Source organism: Monodelphis domestica, chromosome 6 (genome assembly GCF_027887165.1).
Source record: "Monodelphis domestica isolate mMonDom1 chromosome 6, mMonDom1.pri, whole genome shotgun sequence".
Taxonomy (NCBI): Eukaryota; Metazoa; Chordata; class Mammalia; order Didelphimorphia; family Didelphidae; genus Monodelphis; species Monodelphis domestica.
In genome coordinates, this window is record NC_077232.1 from 1888489 (window position 1) to 1908036 (window position 19548).

Below are 19548 nucleotides of genomic sequence, written 5' to 3' on the forward strand. Positions count from 1 at the left end.
AGTGACTTGTGTAAACCTTAAAATTTCCCAGACCCTACTTTATAAGATTGGATTAAGACCATTCCCCATTTGGGCAGTGAACTCTACTTAAAGCAGGAATGTGAGAATTCTACTTTACCTACTTGGGTCTGGGAAATTTTAAGGTTTACACTTGCCCAGGGTCACACAACTGGGAAGTGTCTGAGGCCAGATTGGAACCCAGGATCTCTTGCTTCTAGGTCTGACTCTCAATCCACTGAGCCACCCAGCTGCCCCCTAATATCATTCTTAAGAATTAATTAAACAAAATTAAATTTTATTAATTAAATTAATTAATTTAAACAAATTAATTAAAACATTTCCCATATGAAAAGTAAACATTTTGACCTTATTAAATTCTTATAACTGGTCTTTCATGTATAATGAATGAAATGCTCTGAAAGCTGTATTTTGAGTTTTAAAATATTAGTTGACCACTCGTGAATATCTACCTAGCAGTGGACTCCCTCACAGTCTGAGCAGATGTCATAGAACTCTGATGGAGCCGGATATAAGCTTGAATAGGCAGGCAGCTAGGCTGGGCCAAAGACAGCGGAGACTTAAGGGCCAACAACTAACATTTGTGCAGGGGGGCAAGTCCAGGGAGAGGGGCCAGAGCCAGCAGCTAGGCAGCAAGGTAGAAGAACTGTTGTGGAAGCCAATATCTGACAGCATCACTCAGGCCCTTTCCAGAACATCTCCGATGGGGAATGGACTCAGACGCCAACACAGAAGGAGGCGGGTCTTCAGGATTCCAAGAAGCTCACCGAAGGGTTCACAGTTCCCGACATGGCTACTGTCTAGCTAATTTTATTACTTAAAACTTCCCCCCATAGACAAAGAAACAGATTTCTATCCTACCTGTCAAAGATCTAGACAAGGGAGGACCCAATCCAATTTCATAGCCTGCAGGAGAGACTGTTTGCCCTTAAAAACCAAACTATTCTGGGGGGCCAAAGAGGGAGCCATTTCTTTTTAAAAGTTGAAATTAATTTCCCACACATATTACCTTGTGTTTCTTCTCAGTCTTCTATGTAAAATTTTCTTTTTTAAAGATATTTGAATTTACCAATTACACATAATAACAATTTTCCACATAAGTTTTCTGAAATTATAAGATCCAAAATGTCCCCCCCCCCCCGCCTTTCCTTCCCCTTCTCAGGGATAGTAGACAATTTGATCTGGTTTATGCCATTATTATCATGCAAAACATGTTTCCCTATTGTTGATTGCTGTAAGAGAATATTCCTATAAAATAAAAAACCGCCAAATAAAAACTCAAATAAAATAAACTGAAAAATTGTATGCTTTGACCTACATTCCAATTCCAACGGTTCTTTCTCTGGGGGTGGATAGAATTCTTTATTATAAGTCCTTCAGAACTGTCCTGGATCATCGTATTGCTGAGAGTAGCCAAGTCTTTCACAGTTGACCATTGTACAGATATTGCTGTTACTATGTACAATGTTCTTCTGGCTCTGCTTACTTCACTCTGCATCAGTTCATGTAGGCATGGACAAGTTTTTAAAAAATCATCCTGCTCAACATCCTGATCACCATCATTACTTGCCACACAGTAGTGTTCCATCACAATCATATACCACAATTTGTTCAGCCATTCCTCAATTGATGGACATGACATCCCCTCAGTTTCCAATTCTTTACCACCACAAAAGAGTAACTATAATTTTTTTTCTATAAATAGCTTCTTTACCTCTTTTTTTTTATCCCTTTGGGACACAGATCTAGTACTGATATTACTGGATAATAGGGTGTTCACAGTTTTATAGACTTTTGGGCATAGTTCCAAATTGACCTCCAGAATGGTTAGATCAGCTACCAATTCCACCAACAATGCATGAATGTCCCAGTTTTTCCAAATCCCCTCCAACATATATCACTTTCTTTTACTGTCATATTAGACAATCTGGAAAGTGTGAGGTGGTACCTCAAAGTTGTTTTAATTTGTATTTCTCTAATCAATAGGAACTTTGAACATTTTGTATGACTATTTTTTCATTTATTTTTTCAGTTAAATTTAGAAACAATTTTTGACAATTGATTTTTAAAATTTTAGAATTCAATTATTCTTCCTCCCTCTCCAAAGTGGTGAATAATTTGACATAGGTTACATTCATACTTTCATGTGATACATATTTCCATATTGCTCATAGCATTATAGGAGACATATAAAATAGAAATCTCATGAAGGAAATATAGTGCGAAATAGTATGTTTTGATCTGCACTCAGATTCCAGCAGTTCTTTCTTTGGCTGTGGATGGAATTTTAACCATGAGTCTTTTGTGTTTATCTTGGGAATTGCTTTGATGATAATGGTTTAGTCCTTCACCGTTTCTTACCACACAGTATTTCTCTTATTGCAAACATTATTCTCATGGTTCTGCTTACTCATTCTGTATCAGTTATTATATATATTTCCAGGCTTTTCTGAACCCATTCTGCTCATAATTCCTTATGGTACAATAGTATTCCATCACAACTCGATACCACAACTTGTTCATTCCCCAAGTGATGGACAGTTTCCAGTTCTATGCCACTGTGAAAAGAGCTACTACAAATATTTTGATTTAGGCAGGTCTTTTCTCCTTATTCTTATCTCTTTAGTGTACAGACCCAGCAGTGGTATTGCTGGGTCAAAGAGTATGCATAGTTTTGTGGCCCGATAAGCCTGGTTTTATATTACTCTCCAGAGTAGTTGTATCATTCACAGTTCCATCAATAGTGTATTAGTGTCCCAATTTTCCCACATCCTCTCCAACACTTATCATTTCCCATTTTGGTCATCTGGTAGGTGTGAGGTAGTATTTCAGAGCATTTCTCTAATCAATAGTGATACAGAGCATTTTTCATATGCTTATGGATAGTTTTAATGTCTCTCTCTAACAACTGCCTATTCATATCCCTTGACCATTTTTAAACTGAAGAATGCTTTATATTCTTATAATTTTGACTTCGTTCTTTACAGATTTGAGAGATGTATCTTTTGTCAGAAATGCTTGCTATAAGATTTTTCTCCTCACGCTTGTTTCTTACTTTTTAATCTTGATTGCATTGTTTTTATTTGTACAAAAACTTTTAAATGTAATGTAATCAAAACTATCTATTTAATTTTTGTAACATTCTCTGCCTTGTTTGATCATAAATTCCTCTTATTCCTAAGTCTGATCAGTAAACTTCTCCATGTTCCCCTTATTTGTTTATGGTGTCTTTATTTATAGATCAAGTATCCATTTTATCTTTATCCTGGTGTATGGTGTGAGGTGTCGGTCCATGCCTAGTGTCTGTGATACTGCTTTCTGGTTTTCCCAGAAAACCAGATATTTTGTCAGATAGTGAATTCTTTTCCCCAAAACTTAAATCTTTGGCTTTATAGAACATTAAGTTGCAGTAGATATTAATTGCTGCATGTTGATTGCATAATCTATTCCACTGATTCATCTTTCTATGTTTTAGCCAGTACCAAATTGTCTTGATGATTACTATTTCATCATATACTTTGAGGACAGATTTAGCCAGGCCTCCTTTTTTTGTCCCCCCACCCCCAGTAATTCCCTTGATATCCTTGGACTTTTGTTCTTCCAGATGGATTTCTTTGTTATTTTTTTTCTAGTTCTATGCAATAATTTTTGAGTAGTTTGGTATGGCACTAAACAGATAAATTAATTTAGGTAGGATTGCCATTTTCACTATGTAGGCTTGGCCTATCCATGAGGGATTAATGTTTTTTTTCCAGTTGGTTAGGTCTGATTTTATTTGTTTGAAAAGTGTTTGTAATTGTGCTCATATAATTGCTGAGTTTATTTTGTTAGGTATATACCCAGGTTTTTATATTGTCTAGATTTATTTTGAATAGAATTTCTTTTTCTTTCTCTTGTTGAATTTTAGTGGTGATAAATACAAATGATGAGTATTTGTATGGGTTTATTTTGTATCCTGTGATTTACAAAAAATGTTAATTATTTCTATTGGTTCTTTGTGTTTGTTTGATTCTCTAGAGTTCTCTAGGTACACCACCATATCATCTGAGAACAGGGATAACTTAATTTTTTATTGCCTATTCTAATTCCTTCAATTTATTTTTCTGCTCTTATTGATATAGCAAATCTTTTTAGTATGATATCAAAAAATGGTGGTGATAATGGGTATTATTGCTTTCCCTCAATCTTATTAGGAAGGGTTTTATTTTATCCCCATTATAAATAATGCTTGCTGATGGTTTTAGATAGATGCCATTTATCACTTTAAAGAAGATTCCCTTCATTCCAGTGTTTTTAAAGAGTTTTTTTAAAGGAATGGATGTTGTATTTTGTCAAATGTTTGTATTGCATCTATTGAAATAATCCTGTGATTTCTGTTGATTTTATTATTGATATGATCAACTATGCTGATGTTTTCCTGATATTGAACCATCCCCGCAATCCTGGTAGAAAACCCACCTGATTGTGCTGTATGATTCTTGTGAGAAAATATTTTAATCTCACTAATATTTTATTTAAAATGTTTGCATGAATGTTTATTAGGGAGATTGATCTATAGTTTTCTTTCTCTGTCTTATCTCTTTCTAGTTTAGTTATCAGTACTATATTTGTATTATAAAAAGAATTTGGAAGGATTCCTTCTTCATCTATTTTTCTAAATAGTTTATGTGATATTGGAGTTAGTTCTCTGAAGAGTTGGTAAAATTAATTTATGAATCTATCTGGCCCTATGTCTTTTTTTCTTAAGGAGTTCTTTGATGGTTTATTTAATTTTTTTTCTGTGATGGGGTTTTTTATTCTATTTCCTCCTTTTTTTTCAATCTAGGTAGTTTAAATTTTCTAAGTATTCATCTGTTTAATTTAGATGGTCAGATTTCTTGGCATGTAGTTAGGCAAAAAAAAACAAACAACTGCCAATCATTGCTTTAATTTCTTCTTCATTGGTTATGATTTTACCTTTTTTCATTTTTGATACTGGAATTTTAATTTTCTTTTTTCTTTTTTTTGATCAAGTTAACCAATGGTTTATCTATTTATTTTTTCACAGAACCAACTTCTTGCCTTATTTGTTCATCCAATTGTTTTAAATTTTCAATTTCATTAATCTCTGCCTTGATTTTCAGGAATTTCTAATTTAGTATTTAATTGGGGATTTTACACTTTCCCCCCTAACTTTTTAGTTTTATGCCCAATTCATTGATCTGTTTTTTTGTCTGCTTTATGTATATAAATATTAAGAGCCTTGAATTTTTCTATAAGTACTATTTGGGCTGTATCTCATAAATTTTGACATGGCTCCTCATTGTCATTATACTTAATGAATTTGTTGATTGTTTCTATGAAATGTTCTTTGACCCATTCATTTTTGAGAAGATTGTTTAGTTTCCAAGTAATTTTTAGTCTTTCTACTGTCCTTTATTAAGTGTATTTTTATTGTATTATGGTCTGAAAATTATGCATTTAATAACATTTCTGCTTTTCCATATTTGGATGTGAGGTTTTTATGCCCTATTATGTATTTGGTTTTTGTAAATGTGCCATGTACTCCTGGGAAAAACGTGTATTCCTTTCTATTCCCATTCATTTTTCTCCAGAGATCTATCTTGTCCAGATTTTCTAAAGTTATATTACCTCATAACTTCTTTCTTGTTTATTTTTTAGTTGGATTCATTTACTTCTATAAGGGGAAGTTTGAAGTTCACTACTAGTTTTATTATCAATTTCCTCCTGTAACTCTTGTAGTTTTTCCTTTAGGAATCTAGACACTTTGCCATTTGGTACATTTATGTTTAATACTGATATGTTTCATTATCTATAGTCATTTTTATCATATTATAATTTTCTTCTTTGGTTCTTATTAGCCCATTCTACTGGTGGAAGCATGCAAAGCAGCCACACCCTTATAGAAGATTCTCAAATTTGTTGATGAGGGAAGATGGAGGAGTAACTAGGGCAGCACCTCACCATTTTACCATGAAAATTTTCTCCAACCCAAGAGTAAAATATCACCACAAAATGAACACAGGAGTTAAAGAACCAACAGGGACAGACAGAAACAACCTTCAGAAAAAAAGAAAACTCCAAAAGGTAGTCAGAGATCCTTTGGTGAACTTAGGTGAGAGGGGAGTGGAACTAGCAGGGGGCATAACAGCCAGTGAAGAGCAAACCAAGAGCAAACCACACCCTCAGTGCCCCACACATCTGCGCTCACAGGTTCTAAACCTAAGCTAAGTCAAACCCTGAAATCCTTCTGGGCAAAAAGAGGTCCAAGTCAATTAAAACCCCTTGAAGTCACAACCCTGTGGAGAAGTTTGGAGTCCCAGCCAGGGTAATCTGGGCTGAAGGGGGTCAAGGCACATGGGCACGGGGTGAGGGCATAATTCATGGTTTGTGGTGAGGACACAGTTCTCAGGGGGAGCCTCCCCAGAATCTTTTTGCCTAAAACTAAGGGTGGAGCTTCAGGACAGAGCAATCAAGGATGTGCCTGATTGAATCAAGAACACCTTGAGACCAAAAATATAAAACTTTGAAAGCCTAAGCCTGGGGCTAGAATCTGATCAGTACCTGACCTAATCAAGTTCAGACTGAGATCAAAATCTTACACCTAAGCCTGAGGAGTTTTTAAGCTATCAGCATCTCAAGGGTCAATTGAATCAGCAGGGAGAGGGGACTCTCAGAGCTCTCAGCCCTCAGACCATCTGGTAAACTAGCAACAACCCAGAAAATAAGCCAAAAATAACATCAAGGAAGAACTGAAGTTTAAGAGGGTACTCCAACTCCCCAGAAAACAGAGCCTTACTATAATTAGATAGGAAAAATGAGCAACAATCAAAAAAAGTACCTAATTCTAAAGACTTTTTATGGAGACAAAGAGCAAGGTGCAGACATAGAAAGGGACATTGAAAGCAAAAGAAACACACACAGAGTAAAAAAAAATGTGGATTGGACACAGATTCTGGAAGATCTCAAAAAAGACTTCAAAACCCAATTATTAAAGGTAGAGGAAAAGTGAGGAAGAGAAATGAAAGTGATGCAAGAAGAAATGAAAGGTGATGCAAGAAGGAATGGGCCAATTGAAAAAGGAGAACCAAAAACTGACAGAGGAAAACCAGATCTTAAAAATCAGAATTGATTATCTAGAAACCAATCATTTTATGAGATATCAAGAAACAATAAAGTAGAATCAAAGGAATGAAAAAAAACAGGGGAAAACATGAAATATCATATTGAAAAAAAAAACAGACCTAGAAAATAGATCTAGGAGATACAATCTGAGGATTTGGATATCATATTATAAGAAATTATCAAAGAAAACTGCCCAGAGATCCTTGAACAAGAAAATAAAATTGAAATTAAAAGAATTCATAGATTGCCTTCAGAGAGAGATCCTCAATTAACAACTTCCAGGAATGTAATAGGCAAATTCAAGAGCCACCAAGCCAAGGAAAAAGTAGTTCAAGCAGCCAGAAAGAAAGTATTCAAATACCATGGGGCTACAATCAGGATCACATAGAACCTAGCAGCTTCTGCATTAAAGGATCGAAATGGAATATATTCAGATAGACGAAAGGTTTGGGTTTACAATCCAGAGTCACCTATCCATCAAAATTGAGTATAATCTTTCAGGAGGAAAAAAATGGTCATTCAATAAAATAGAAGATTTCTAATCATTCCTAAGGAATAAGTCAGACCTAAACAAAAAATCTGAAGGTCAAATATGAGACACAAGAGAAGCTCAGAAAGGTAAATAAGAGAAAATTTAAGGGACTCATTAAGGTAAAGATGTCTATATGTCTACATGGAAAGATTTCTATAATTCTCAAAAATTACTCTTAGTAGTAGAGAAGATAGAAGGAATTTACTCAGAAAGAGGGTAGAAAAGTAAGCTGATTATGATGTTATGATATATATGATGATATGATTTATATGTAAATGTGATGATATGGAACAATATATATGTATGATATGATATGTATGCATATATGTGACACATAAAAAATCAATCAAGGGCTGAAAGAGAGGGTTGCACTGAGAGAAAAGGGAAGGGGGAGAAAGAATAGGGTAAATTATATAACATAAAGAGGTGAGAAAAATCAATACAGAGAGGGGAGGATAAGGGTGGTGATGGGTAATACCTAAACTTTATTCTCTTTGTAACTGGCTCAGAGAGGGAAAAACGAGTATACTCAATGGGGCATAGCATTCTATCTCATCCTACAGAGAAATAGAAGGTAGAAGGGGAACAAGACAAGGGAAATGTGTGTGTGTGTGTGTGTGTGTGTGTTTGTGTGTGGTAATTGAAAGGAAGGGGAACTGGGGGCTGACAAAAAGCAGAATACTGGTGATGATGAATAGAGTAAAAGGGAATAGAGCAGGATCCAAAGGGGATAATACAATGGAGGACAATACACAGTTAGTAATCAATCATAATGCTTAATGTGAATGGGATGAACTCACCCTTTAAACAGAAGCACATAGCAGTGTGGATTAAAAATCAGAATCCTAGTATGTTGTGTTGAAAGCCATCATATTCTCACTGTCTGACACAGTCTCAGTTTGGAAAATGAGGCACCCACTCAGTCCCCCTCTGTGTGACTTCTCCCACTAACTTCTCTTACTAATTAAATTGTTATGACTATTGCTCTTTCCCCAGTATAGGAGAAATAATATGAGAGCAAATACTTACAGGATCAACACACATATGTCCCACTTTAATTCCCCCAGGTTATTACTCCAAAAATCATATGCACAGAATTAAAACCTAAAGATCATTGCCCACTATCCCTTCCTTTCCCTCTTAACAGAGTTACACTTAGATGCCCCTCACCCATTGCAGGCCAGGCATGACAGGAACATCAATCACTCCTCTAAAACACAAACTGCTGACACACTTTACTAAATCTGTTTGTGAACAATAATCAGACAACACCACCAAGTGCCTGAGTGAAACATAAAGAAAAATGCAACTTAGAAATTAGAAAGATATCTGATTCTTGTCTCCCTTAAAGTTACCCTTTAATCCTGTTCCTAGCTGTGAAATGTTTTGTTATCCATCTCCTAAGTAATTCTGATTGATTATGAAAGCTGAGCAAAAGCAACAATGATTTTCTTAGCTGGTCATCCCACAGGTCAGAGGGAACTAACCTCCAGATCACCCTGTCTATGTCATTTATCTCCATCATGAATTTCTCTGTTGTAGCAACATGGTAAATGATCACAGAATGTTGATTAAGCAGTTTATTAATGTGTGACATATCCAATTACTTGCTAGAAATCATTTATGTTGAAAAATGATTGTGTGCCAGAAAAGCATGTACTCACTGAAGCTATATAATAAACATGAGCTCTGTGCCTGGTGGAACATCTTGGTGACACTTAAGCACAAAGTTCTGAGCTCTGAGTTGTCTACCATCTCATTATTTGTCTAAGCCATCCTATCTAGACAGAAAAGGACCCCCAGCTTTGAGAAAGCACTGGTGGGACTTTCAATAATGTTTACAAGAAACACATTTAAATTGGTTCCTTTGGATTATGTGAGAGACTCTGGAATAATGAACAGATCCCTGGACTTTGAGTCAGGAAAATCTGGGTTAAAATTCTGCCTCTAGCAGAATGCTGGGGAGTTAATGTACCTTCCCTAAGCTATTTCTGAGTTTCCTCATGTTTCAAATGGGGAAAATAGGAACACCTACATTCTAGGTGAAATAAGAAATCCATCCAATCTGGTAACAACTCATGTGGAGACCTGGCGAGGCTACTTGCAGATGTGTACAATGGAGTGACGACATTTACCTGTCCCCTTCAGAGCATGGACAGGGAGGTTCTTTGACTGAGCCCTCTTGGCTTTTGGTGTTATAAAGAAACTACCTTTTTTGTTGACTTCTGAGTCAGAACTGAATGTAGATGTAAGAGGAAGACACACACACACACACACACACACACAGACAGAGACTGAGACACACACACATACACAGATAGAGAGATAGAGTACCCTCTTTGCCTGAATTGGTACCAGATAGAGTATACTGTGTGTGTTCTACTCTAAGGAAAGGGCACAGCTTATTTTTATTTTTAAACCCTCATTTTCTATCTTAGTAACAACCCTAAGTCAGAAGGGCAGCAGCTAGGCCAACAGGAGCCACTGCCTTGCCCAGGGTCACACACCCAGAAAGTATGGGAGGCCAGATTTTAACCCAAGTCCTCCTGCCTCCAAGCCCTGTACTAGATCTATCCTTCATGGCATTTACCTGGCCCTGAATGAATTCACTTGTAAACTTTGTAAAGTACTTTGCAAATCCTCCTGTTGGGTTCAATTGTTACTCTAAGCTAAAAAAGTTTTCCATTTTCTAACAAAATATTCAGAAATCTTGATTATGCGGAAAATCCTCCTGAGCAATTCTATGACTCCTCTCTGATCAGTGGGGTAGAAAATGGATTTCTTTACTTGTTAAGGAAAAGGCTGAAAGACAAGATTCTGAGCATAATTGATTTATCCCAAGAACAGCTATTATAATAGTTCACTGGCTATCAGATCTCTCGGTTAGATCAGAGACCAATAAATGATGTACAGAGACTATAGTGAGAAAGAGAAACTGACAGAGGAGGACTTACATCAAAGGGTGGTTTAAGATGTTATATTACGAGGATGTGATATACAGTAGTCAAAAACCAGAGAAGTTGAGGATTTGCAAGACATGAGGCTGGATCGGTCCTATGCCATAGCTCGGGCTCGGCTCACGTGGACTTTACCACCTTTCGATGGCACAGTCTTGTGTGAGCAGTGCTGGCAGCTTTGTGGTTGTGTGGCCAAGAAGAGAGCTTTTCAGAAAGCCCAGAAACGTGTTCTTCAGATTACGACCAAACATATTCTTACTTAATAAAGGATATCATTTCCTTCAAAATTAGTCTATAACTAAATGGTGATTAATTGGGTGTTACTGGTAGAAGCGACTTAATTTCTAAGAAAACGTCTGTGTTGGCATGATTTAGGTGCCACACTTGGCTGACAGCTGGGCTGTCTTAAGCTCCCTGGCAAACATCGCCCTTTCTGAGGCAGGTTTCTAAGTCTTGTGTTCTAGACTTGTGTTGCCCCTGTTGCCTCTTCCCGTCAGGGGCCATTGGAGCCACCAGGAGAATATACAGGAATGCTGATGGCACGCGAACGTTATTGAGCATCTATCCGTGCAGCCAAAGCCACGTTGAACTGCAGCACATGAATAGAATGCACATCGCTGAGAGGAACCTAGATGTTTTGTTTCCTTTCCAGGGATAATCTCTTCCTGTCGAAGTCAGATGAGATAACAATAGTCCATCCCTTGGGAGAGGGCTTGGCTCATCTTGTTCAGTCTTTTCAGTCCTGTGTGCCACTTCATGACCACATTTGTGGTTTCCTTGGCAAAGATACTGGAGTGGTTGGCCATGTCCTTCTCCAGCTCATTTTACAGATGAAGAAACCAATGAAAACAGGGTTGAGGGACTTGCCCCGGGTCACACAGTTATGAACTATCTGAAGCTGGATTTGAATCCAGGTCCTTCTGACTCTGGACCTGTTGTTTTACCCACTTTGCCACCTGCAGCACTAGCTGATCAGTTGCCTCATAGAAGCATAATATAGATGCTTATTCCCTTCTTTGCCTCCTAATTTTAGGGAAAAGTGTAGCTTTCTCTTGTTGGGGGCTTGGCTTTCTCTATCAAGGTGTCAATCACATCACACACTCCGGGAAAAGCTGAGGGAATCAATATTAGTGATTAACAGGGTCGTGGCCAAGGAACACTGGGCGCCATGGAAACGCCATGACACTTTAGTCTTGATGGCTGATTGATGCTCATGATGATGCCCATCCCATAAGGAACAGCAAGAGGGGGTGAGGCTGCCCTGCCACCGAAGGCACTGAGGTCACTGTCACTAGATTCTGTTGTAGCATCTGGGCGGTCCAGATGAGCCTGTGGTTCAGTGTGTGTGTGAGTGTGAGTGTGAGTGTGTGTGTGTTCCTGTACGTGTATCTCCGGAGGATGCTTGTGTGCCTGCTGTGCACTAGGTGGATCTGCGGGCGGTACAGGCAGGCGAGAGATGGTGGGTGTGCCCCTTCCCCCGTTTTGGCCTCAGCCGGCTGCCTCCTGATGTATTATAACACTCATCACAACATATACAACACCCCGAATCCTCTCTGGAGCCCTAATCAGGAACTGAGGCGCGCAGAGTGAAAGATTCTGGAAGGGTCGTAGAGACAGAGCGACGCAGAGATTCGGAGGCCCCGGGACGGGGGGAGAAGGGGAAAAGGAGAGAGAAGGCTGAACCCCAGCCTGACCTTTAGCTGAAGCGCTCTCCTGACCGCAGTAGGGAAGAAAGAGCAGGAAGTGCGGGGAGGTAGGGGGCAGTGCTGAGCTGGGGCCGCCTCTGCCCCTTTAGGGCAGGGGAGGCCTGAGGGAACCGAGCCTTGAGCAGTCTGAGCCGCGACTCTAGCCCTTCCTGGACAGAGGCTGACAAGGAGAGAGCAGGGAGTCATGGGGCTTTGGGGGATGGGTAGGGAGGGTGGAATGGCTTCCCGTGTTACTCCTGTCACAAGATACCCGGAGCCGCACTCCCAAGGTAAAACCTGGAGTCTTCAGCCAGCTAGCGGGCTCCAGAGTGCCGGGAACATGGAGCGGAGAGGCAGGAAGACCTGAATTCAAATCCAACCTGAGACACTGACGAGCTTTGGGACCCTGGGCAAGTCACTGAATGTCTGCTTGCCTCGGTTCCCGAACTGTGAAATGGGGATGGTGGGAGCTATGGTGAGGATTAAATGAGATATTTACAAAGCGTTTCGTACCACGTCTGGCGTTTAGTAGGAGCTTAATAAATACTTATTCAGCGCTTACAATTCAAACCCAGGCACCGACATCGGGGGCTGGGAAGGGGGGTCCTGGCTCACGGCTCCGGGCAGCGGGCTGGGGACAGGGGCTTACTGCCCTGGCTGCTGCGTCCGAGCCTCTGTCCCGAGCTCAGGAGGAAGTCTCCAGGGTGTTGGTGTGGGAGGTGTCCCCCCCCTCCGATCCCAGCTCTTGCTCGTCGCTCAGGGCCCTCCGGAGGACCGCCCTGAGGGTCTCCCTCCCTCTCCTCCGCCTTTGCCTGCCCAGGGAGAAGTAAACGAAAGGGTTCGCGCTGCTGTTCACGCAGCCCAGGAACGAAGGGAGCCAGGCCGGCATAAATTCGAGGTCCAGCCTGCGGACGAAGATTTCGAACCCGGGGCCCACGCCGCACAGCAGGAACTCGAGGGCCGTGAGCAGCGTCAGGTGGTAGAGGCGGGGCGGCTGCCGGCGCAGGGAGCTGCACTGGACGCGGAGCACCAGCGTCAGGCTGGTCACGGCCAGCAGGCCGATGAAGAAGAAGAACCAGATGGAGTGCAGAATGACGAAGTTGAGGCAGATGGCGCCTTTGCGCGCGTGAAAACAGAGCAGGAAAAACAGACCCCAGCAGAGGCCGGCCAGAACCCACAGGACGGCGCACACCGCGGCCGACGTGTGCTTGGGCCGGTGCCGGCGGTACCAGGTGGGGAAGAGCGCGAACAGACAGCGCTGGGTGCTGATGGCCGCCCGCAGGCTCAGGCCCATGAAGTAAGACATGAACGTGACGCAGATCCCGGCCTCGGGCAGGTCGGAGAGGAGGTTAATGGACCTCAAGAACTTCTGTATGAAGAGCTCCACTAGGCCGCCGAGGTAGAGGGCGTCGGCCACGGCCAGGTTGAGGATGTAGACGGAGAAGGGGTTCCTGGGGACGCGGAAGCTCAGCAGCCACAGGACGATGGTGTTCCCCACCAGCCCCAGCAGGGTGATGAGCATAGAGAAGATCTCCATCCAGTCGTCCACGTCAAAGTCTCCGTGTACCCTCCGCCCGGGATTGACAGTCCCATTTGGGTTCCTTTGCGTGCTGTTGTCCGGACTGGATCCCAGCCGCCCAGATGGGGGGGACGACACAGCCATGGCGCTTGGTTCCAGCCCCAGAAAACCCTGCTCGTCTCAGACACCCTGGGGACACGAAGACAAGGAAGTGCATCAGGACCCTTCCGAAAGAGGCTTCCCATTCCCAAGTTCCAGACCCAGAAGAGCATCTTCTTCCCCACTCCCTCACTTCTGGCGGCCTCCAGGTGGCGCCACAGTGGGACGGAGAGTAAGACTGGAGTTCCAGTGTGGCCAGCACCTTGGACAAACCACTTAACATCTGGCTTCCCAGATCCCTCAACTCCCAACAGCACCGAACCCACAAGGCTCTTTGGAGGATCACAGAGAGGAACGGTGCTGCCATACAGTAAGAGCTTGATAGATGCTTATTCCATTCTCCTTTTCCCCTTTCTGCTGCTGTGAAGTGATAGTGAGGAGTAGAAGGGAGCCTCCTGGAAGTGACTATGGCTAGCCTTGCCTCTCCTCTTTGCCCTCACCAGGCTGCACTCTCCCTTCCATTTTCCTCCCTTCTCTCACTGGACTGTGGAAGAGGACCTGGAGGCTGGATTCCTTCTCCAACCCCTGGGGAGAGACCTAAGCCTAGGCGGAATGACTTAATTCGGTGCAACAGTCATTTCTCTATTCACTTATGTCTGCAGGCAAGTGTTTATCTGTTCGCTTATTCATTTGAAAAGCCATTGATTTATGAATATTTTAAAATATTTAACAGTAACTTTTCATGTCATTTTTATTGTTCAATATCATGTCCCCAGCCAGCCAGAATCCATAATTTTTCTAATGAAAAATGTAAGAGAAAAAGAAACAAATACTTCAGCTTATATGAATGAAACCCCACAGACTCCACAGTGGTCAACACTCACCTCTGGAAAGGAGGGGAGACAATGCAATAGCATAGTAAGTGTTTCCCTGTGCCACGCTACAATAAACACTGATTCAACAATTAATTCTGTGAGATAATTGGACCTTCAAGATCTTAATTATTATTCCATTTTCTGCATCTCTGCATTCTTCTGCCTCCCTGCTCATTCTTCCCCTGACCTCCAGCCTGGAGAGCTTGTGGGAGAACCCAGTAGGGGCCTTTTGTAGGGCAGAACAGACAAGATCATTCACTGTGCAGATCGGGAGAAGGAGCTGAGTAAGTCTTGGAGAGTTCAGGGTATCAATTCGGAAATAAACCAAATTCATGCAGATGGAAAAAGCATCTTGAATTAAGGTCAAGAGACTCATGAACTGGGGCAATACCCTGGACCTGAAGGGACTGCAAACTCAAAGCAAGAATTTTAGAAACTCAGGCGGGGAGGAGAAAGAGGTCAGTAACCATATGCGATTTATTGCAGGGGAATGGCTTTCCTGGGAAATTCACAGGATTGATTAAACCCCTTCTAGCCAACAGAGGCAGGCCACTGATGGGTCACTGATGTGGTTAACAGAATAGCCACCTTGAAGTTGTCTCTGTCTAGGAACAGAGACCATTAGGAATTGCTAAGGTGTGCTGGAGTCCCCCAGGGGGCAGCTAGAAACTGCTGGTCTCAGTAGAGATTCCTGAGAGTGGCTTGGGGACTAGGAAGGTTCTGAGCAATTCTTAGAACAGGAGAGGGATTCAGAGTTTTCCAGTAATTGACATATTAGGAGTCAACCTCCTCTATTTTTGCCCCAGACTTGTACAGTCTTTCTAGATTTTTCAAGATACAGTTTTTATCTCTAGAATGCTGTCTATATTCCCTCTCTCTTAAAAAGGATCCTTTTTTGCCTCTTCAAACCTTTAACATTTCCATATGAACAGAAACTTAAAGAAATAACTCCTTATATCTAATCTTTCAAACACGTTCATACGTTAAAAATAGCTAATAGCTAATTTGCATGGCACTTACATATACCAGCTGCCCCTAGACGTATAGTTTTTTGACATGCCAATTTGGGACTTTGATTTTGCATCATTTATAGGGGGTTTGTTTCTCCCTTTCTTTCTTTGCAAAGGATGTCTTTTTTCTTCATTAAAAATACATTTTTGTTTCAAAAAGGAAGCATTCCTATCAGGGAAGGTTTTTCAGCCTCCCCCCCCCAACTGTCATCATTCTCTAATTCTTCTAAGGTTCTGTGTCTTTCCTCACTCTATCTGGTCACTGAAGCTAATGTTCTCAGTTCTCAGGATTATTAACTCATATCCCATCTGGCATTTCTAATGATGAAAATATCTCACTAAGGACTTTCTCCGAGTTCCTTGTTCAGAAGGGCTTCTGAGAGCAGAGAAGGAAAATTCCTACTGAAGACTCAGAAAATGGCTTTGACCAGGAGTGTTTCAGGTCTCAAACCACAACCACTATTGATTATCTCCATTTTTTTCTGCCTTCATCTTGTCTGGACATAGTTGTGTCTTCCAATACACGGTGAGTTCCTAAGTTACTATGATTGTCTTTTGCCCCTTTTTATCCCCAGTGATGGAACCAAGTACATATTTATTAAATGAACATTGACTGAAGCCTTATTTTCCCTTTCTCTTTGCAACAAACACTCCTTTGTAAAAGCGAATGCAATGAAAAACAGCTAAATAGAACTTGAATTCTCATCGGTGGAATCCACAGACACCCCACAAATCTCCCTCAGAAAGTGAGAGATTCTCTCGCGTTTGGGACAAAACTAACTCAGACAGTGAGGCCAGAGACAGCCATGCTACACGATAAGTCCATCATTTTGCCACATTCTAGCGTGGTGATGCTAATTCTGAATAGGCAATCAGCTCAATTTAGAGTAGATTTTAGCCAGAAGGAAATTGTTTAAATCTTTTATGGTTCCTTTAAGCAGTCAGAGAATTCTGAGTAGATCAGAGGTAGAGAATTCCCAGAGACCCTTAGGAAGATGGTTGGTCAATGGATCACTCTCTCGCGATCTTCCTTGTGGAGGAAAGGTGTCTAGAGAGCTGCCTCTGAGCCATTTGGAAGGCTCGGTCGTAAATAACTTGGATAGCATCTTGATATGTATCTAAGAAGGTGACTAATGGGAGAGGAGTGGTGGTGCAGTTCTCCGGGACTCCACTGGAGGGAAGAAGAGAGCAACAGCTGGGAGAAGAAGTAGGCTGTGACTGACTACCTGCCAGCCTGGAACTGATCTCTAGCTAAATAGAGAAGCAGTGGTGGATTTCTAGAAATATTTAGGAAAAATTATAAGTAGCATAGTTTAGTAAGCTTAGACAACATATTTGTTGGAGAGAGAGGAAGTCAGGGGAGATCTGATTTTATCAGATCTCTCACAAGAGACAGAGTTGGGACCAGGTTGAGTTAGATGGCTTTGGTTTAGGGATTATATATCCAAATTCAGTATCGCTATTTTCCTTTTAGTAGTTACAAGAAATAGGATTTTTTAAGTAACCGATCTCCAGCCACTTTCCTCGAATACCCGGTTAGCCATTTCCTCAACTGCCAACAAGTGTTAGGATAGGATTTTAGAGGGTGATTTAGGGAAAACATATAAATATTTTAATTTTATTAACACGATGGAGATGAGGGTTTGAGAATAAAGGGAGGGAAAAGGGAAAATTCCAGTACTTATCCCTAAATCTTAAGCTCCCTAAGTACCTATACTAATGCCTAAATCCCTGAGCTACTTCAGGGTAAGTACAACAGCATGACAGATCTCACAATACAACAGTCCTGGATGAGTCAAAGTCCCAGTTGAAAATCACAGAAGCTCCAAACAGGTTTGAGGGGTTTCCCTCAGTCCAGCTGTCCAGCAGTCTGGCTAAATATAGTCTCACCCCAGCTGAAGTCTTCAAGGGCCAGTTAGAGATGGATGATCTGCAGCCACAAGCCAATCTCCTCCTTCTCCTCCTTCTTCCAACAGAATGGCAGTTGGGACAAACCTCTCTTCAGCAGCTTGGAACTCTGACTCAGTAGCTCAGGAGATTCTAAGTCACATGTTCCTGCCAATCATTTCGCAGTCTTTATCTTTCCTTGATACACAAGTGAATCTCCTTATAAGCAATGTCTCTCAGTTGAACCATTGATAACAATTACTAATAGATCAAAATTTATCTTAACCGTAAGATCCAGTCAAATATGAATGCTGTCATGCACTGTGTTGACTTCTCATCTTTGGATGCCTATAACTTGTATTCATTGATTTTTTTAAGTCAACATTTGTGGTCCCTGGAACATATCCTTGGAGCACTTCCCTGAAGACATGCTTCTGAATTGACATGAAACCATTGTTGACTTCACCTTGATTCTGGCCATTTTACCGGTTCTAAAAATGTCTAGAAATGCTTATTCTCTCCTCCAGGCCATTTTGTCTCATCAGATGTTAGCTGCTTTGCGATGAATTGTCTAACGTTACAAAATCCTATTCCTGCCTAATTCTTACAAAACGAAATAAATGTGAGATAATATTTCACTTATTTATTCCATTTGTAGGGAAGTCTGTGGTCAGCAGAGCCAAGCAGAGTTTTCCTAATGATTTAGCTAATTGCTGTGGCCCCATTTCCTACACAACTGATACAGAAAATCTAAATCTATTTTGAAAATGGGTCTAATAAAATACTAAATGAAATTAGCAACCTTTTGAATAGAACTGAGTAGTTCAACTTAGATAATTACATGGAGAAACACCAATAGCTTATTGTCCTCATCAAGCTAATCATGGAGATGTACGGCTTGGTGAGAATAAGCAGTTTCGGTGTATTGGCTTCCAAGCTAAGAGAAATGGTTTCCTCTGTTTTCAACTTGGTCAAGATGTTATCATTAACGTATCTTGCCTGATTTTACCCTCCATGGAAAGTTCTTAGAGTTAAATTGATATTGTGACATTTATTACAGTGGAAACAACTACCATCTTCTCTTGCATTATGGATTTGGTCCTTGGTTTTCATCATTCTGAACACTATCGGTCCATTCAGTTCCCTCGACTGCCATAAGCACTGCTCTGTTACTCTTGGCACTGAATATCGCTCCCATACTCCTCTAGCCTCTGTTAGTATATGAAAAGGATTTGCTATGCCCCTGCCCTCAGTACTGTATGGCTCTATCCTGACTGAAGTGCAACAGTCCTTCACCCCCAGAGGCTGGATGCTCCCACCCGAGAATCTTTGGTCTGCAGATTCGTCATTGGTGCCTTTTGTTACTTTTATTGTTTAACTTGTAGAAGGGTCTTATATTACTCTGTTCCTTCCCATTTCCAATTCTGTTCCTTATTTAAGAGCACGAGGAAGAAAAAACTGAAAGGCCCCTGGAGGCAGTGCAGAGAGCACTGAGGAATGTGTCAGAGAAAGGGGGAAATAGAGAAATAGCCTTCATAGATACCTTGCAATTTGGAAGCCCAAGGAATGAAAAGGAGTCTGTAAAAATGGAGATTTTGAACCCTAGACTTCAATCCCCAGAAGTCCTTGGTATTTCCCAGAATTCCCTATAATCTCACCTGAGTCCCCACCTAGGCGAGATCACAATTGGTCTTTAACTGGCAGTGATGCCTCCCTCTGCTCTTCCATTGCAATGATGTAGTAAGCTAAGCAAGGGGCTTTTGAATGGGCTAATCAGCCATGGGCACATGGTTTTAGTTTTCTCTCCTTGATTTTCTAATAATCCTTGATAAGCCTCACAA

At 41.0% G+C, this 19548-nt stretch overlaps 1 protein-coding gene across 2 annotated transcripts in view; it reads right to left on the reverse strand.

Moving 5' to 3' along the window:
• Positions 1 to 17824, reverse strand: part of LOC100016665 (mas-related G-protein coupled receptor member X1-like) — a 28351-nt gene extending 10527 nt beyond the window's left edge. The window contains exons 1-2 of one of the 2 annotated variants that reach the window (XM_056801139.1): positions 17711 to 17824; positions 1204 to 14025 (exon numbers count right to left, since the gene is read on the reverse strand). In XM_056801139.1, coding sequence (XP_056657117.1) covers positions 13003 to 13980 — 978 coding nt within the window. In that variant the 5' untranslated portion in view covers positions 13981 to 14025; positions 17711 to 17824 and the 3' untranslated portion in view covers positions 1204 to 13002. Of the gene's footprint in view, positions 1 to 1203; positions 14026 to 17710 lie in introns of those variants that run through there. The other variant, XM_001370413.5, reaches the window with a different exon arrangement.
• Between the last annotated feature and the right edge of the window lie 1724 nt (positions 17825 to 19548).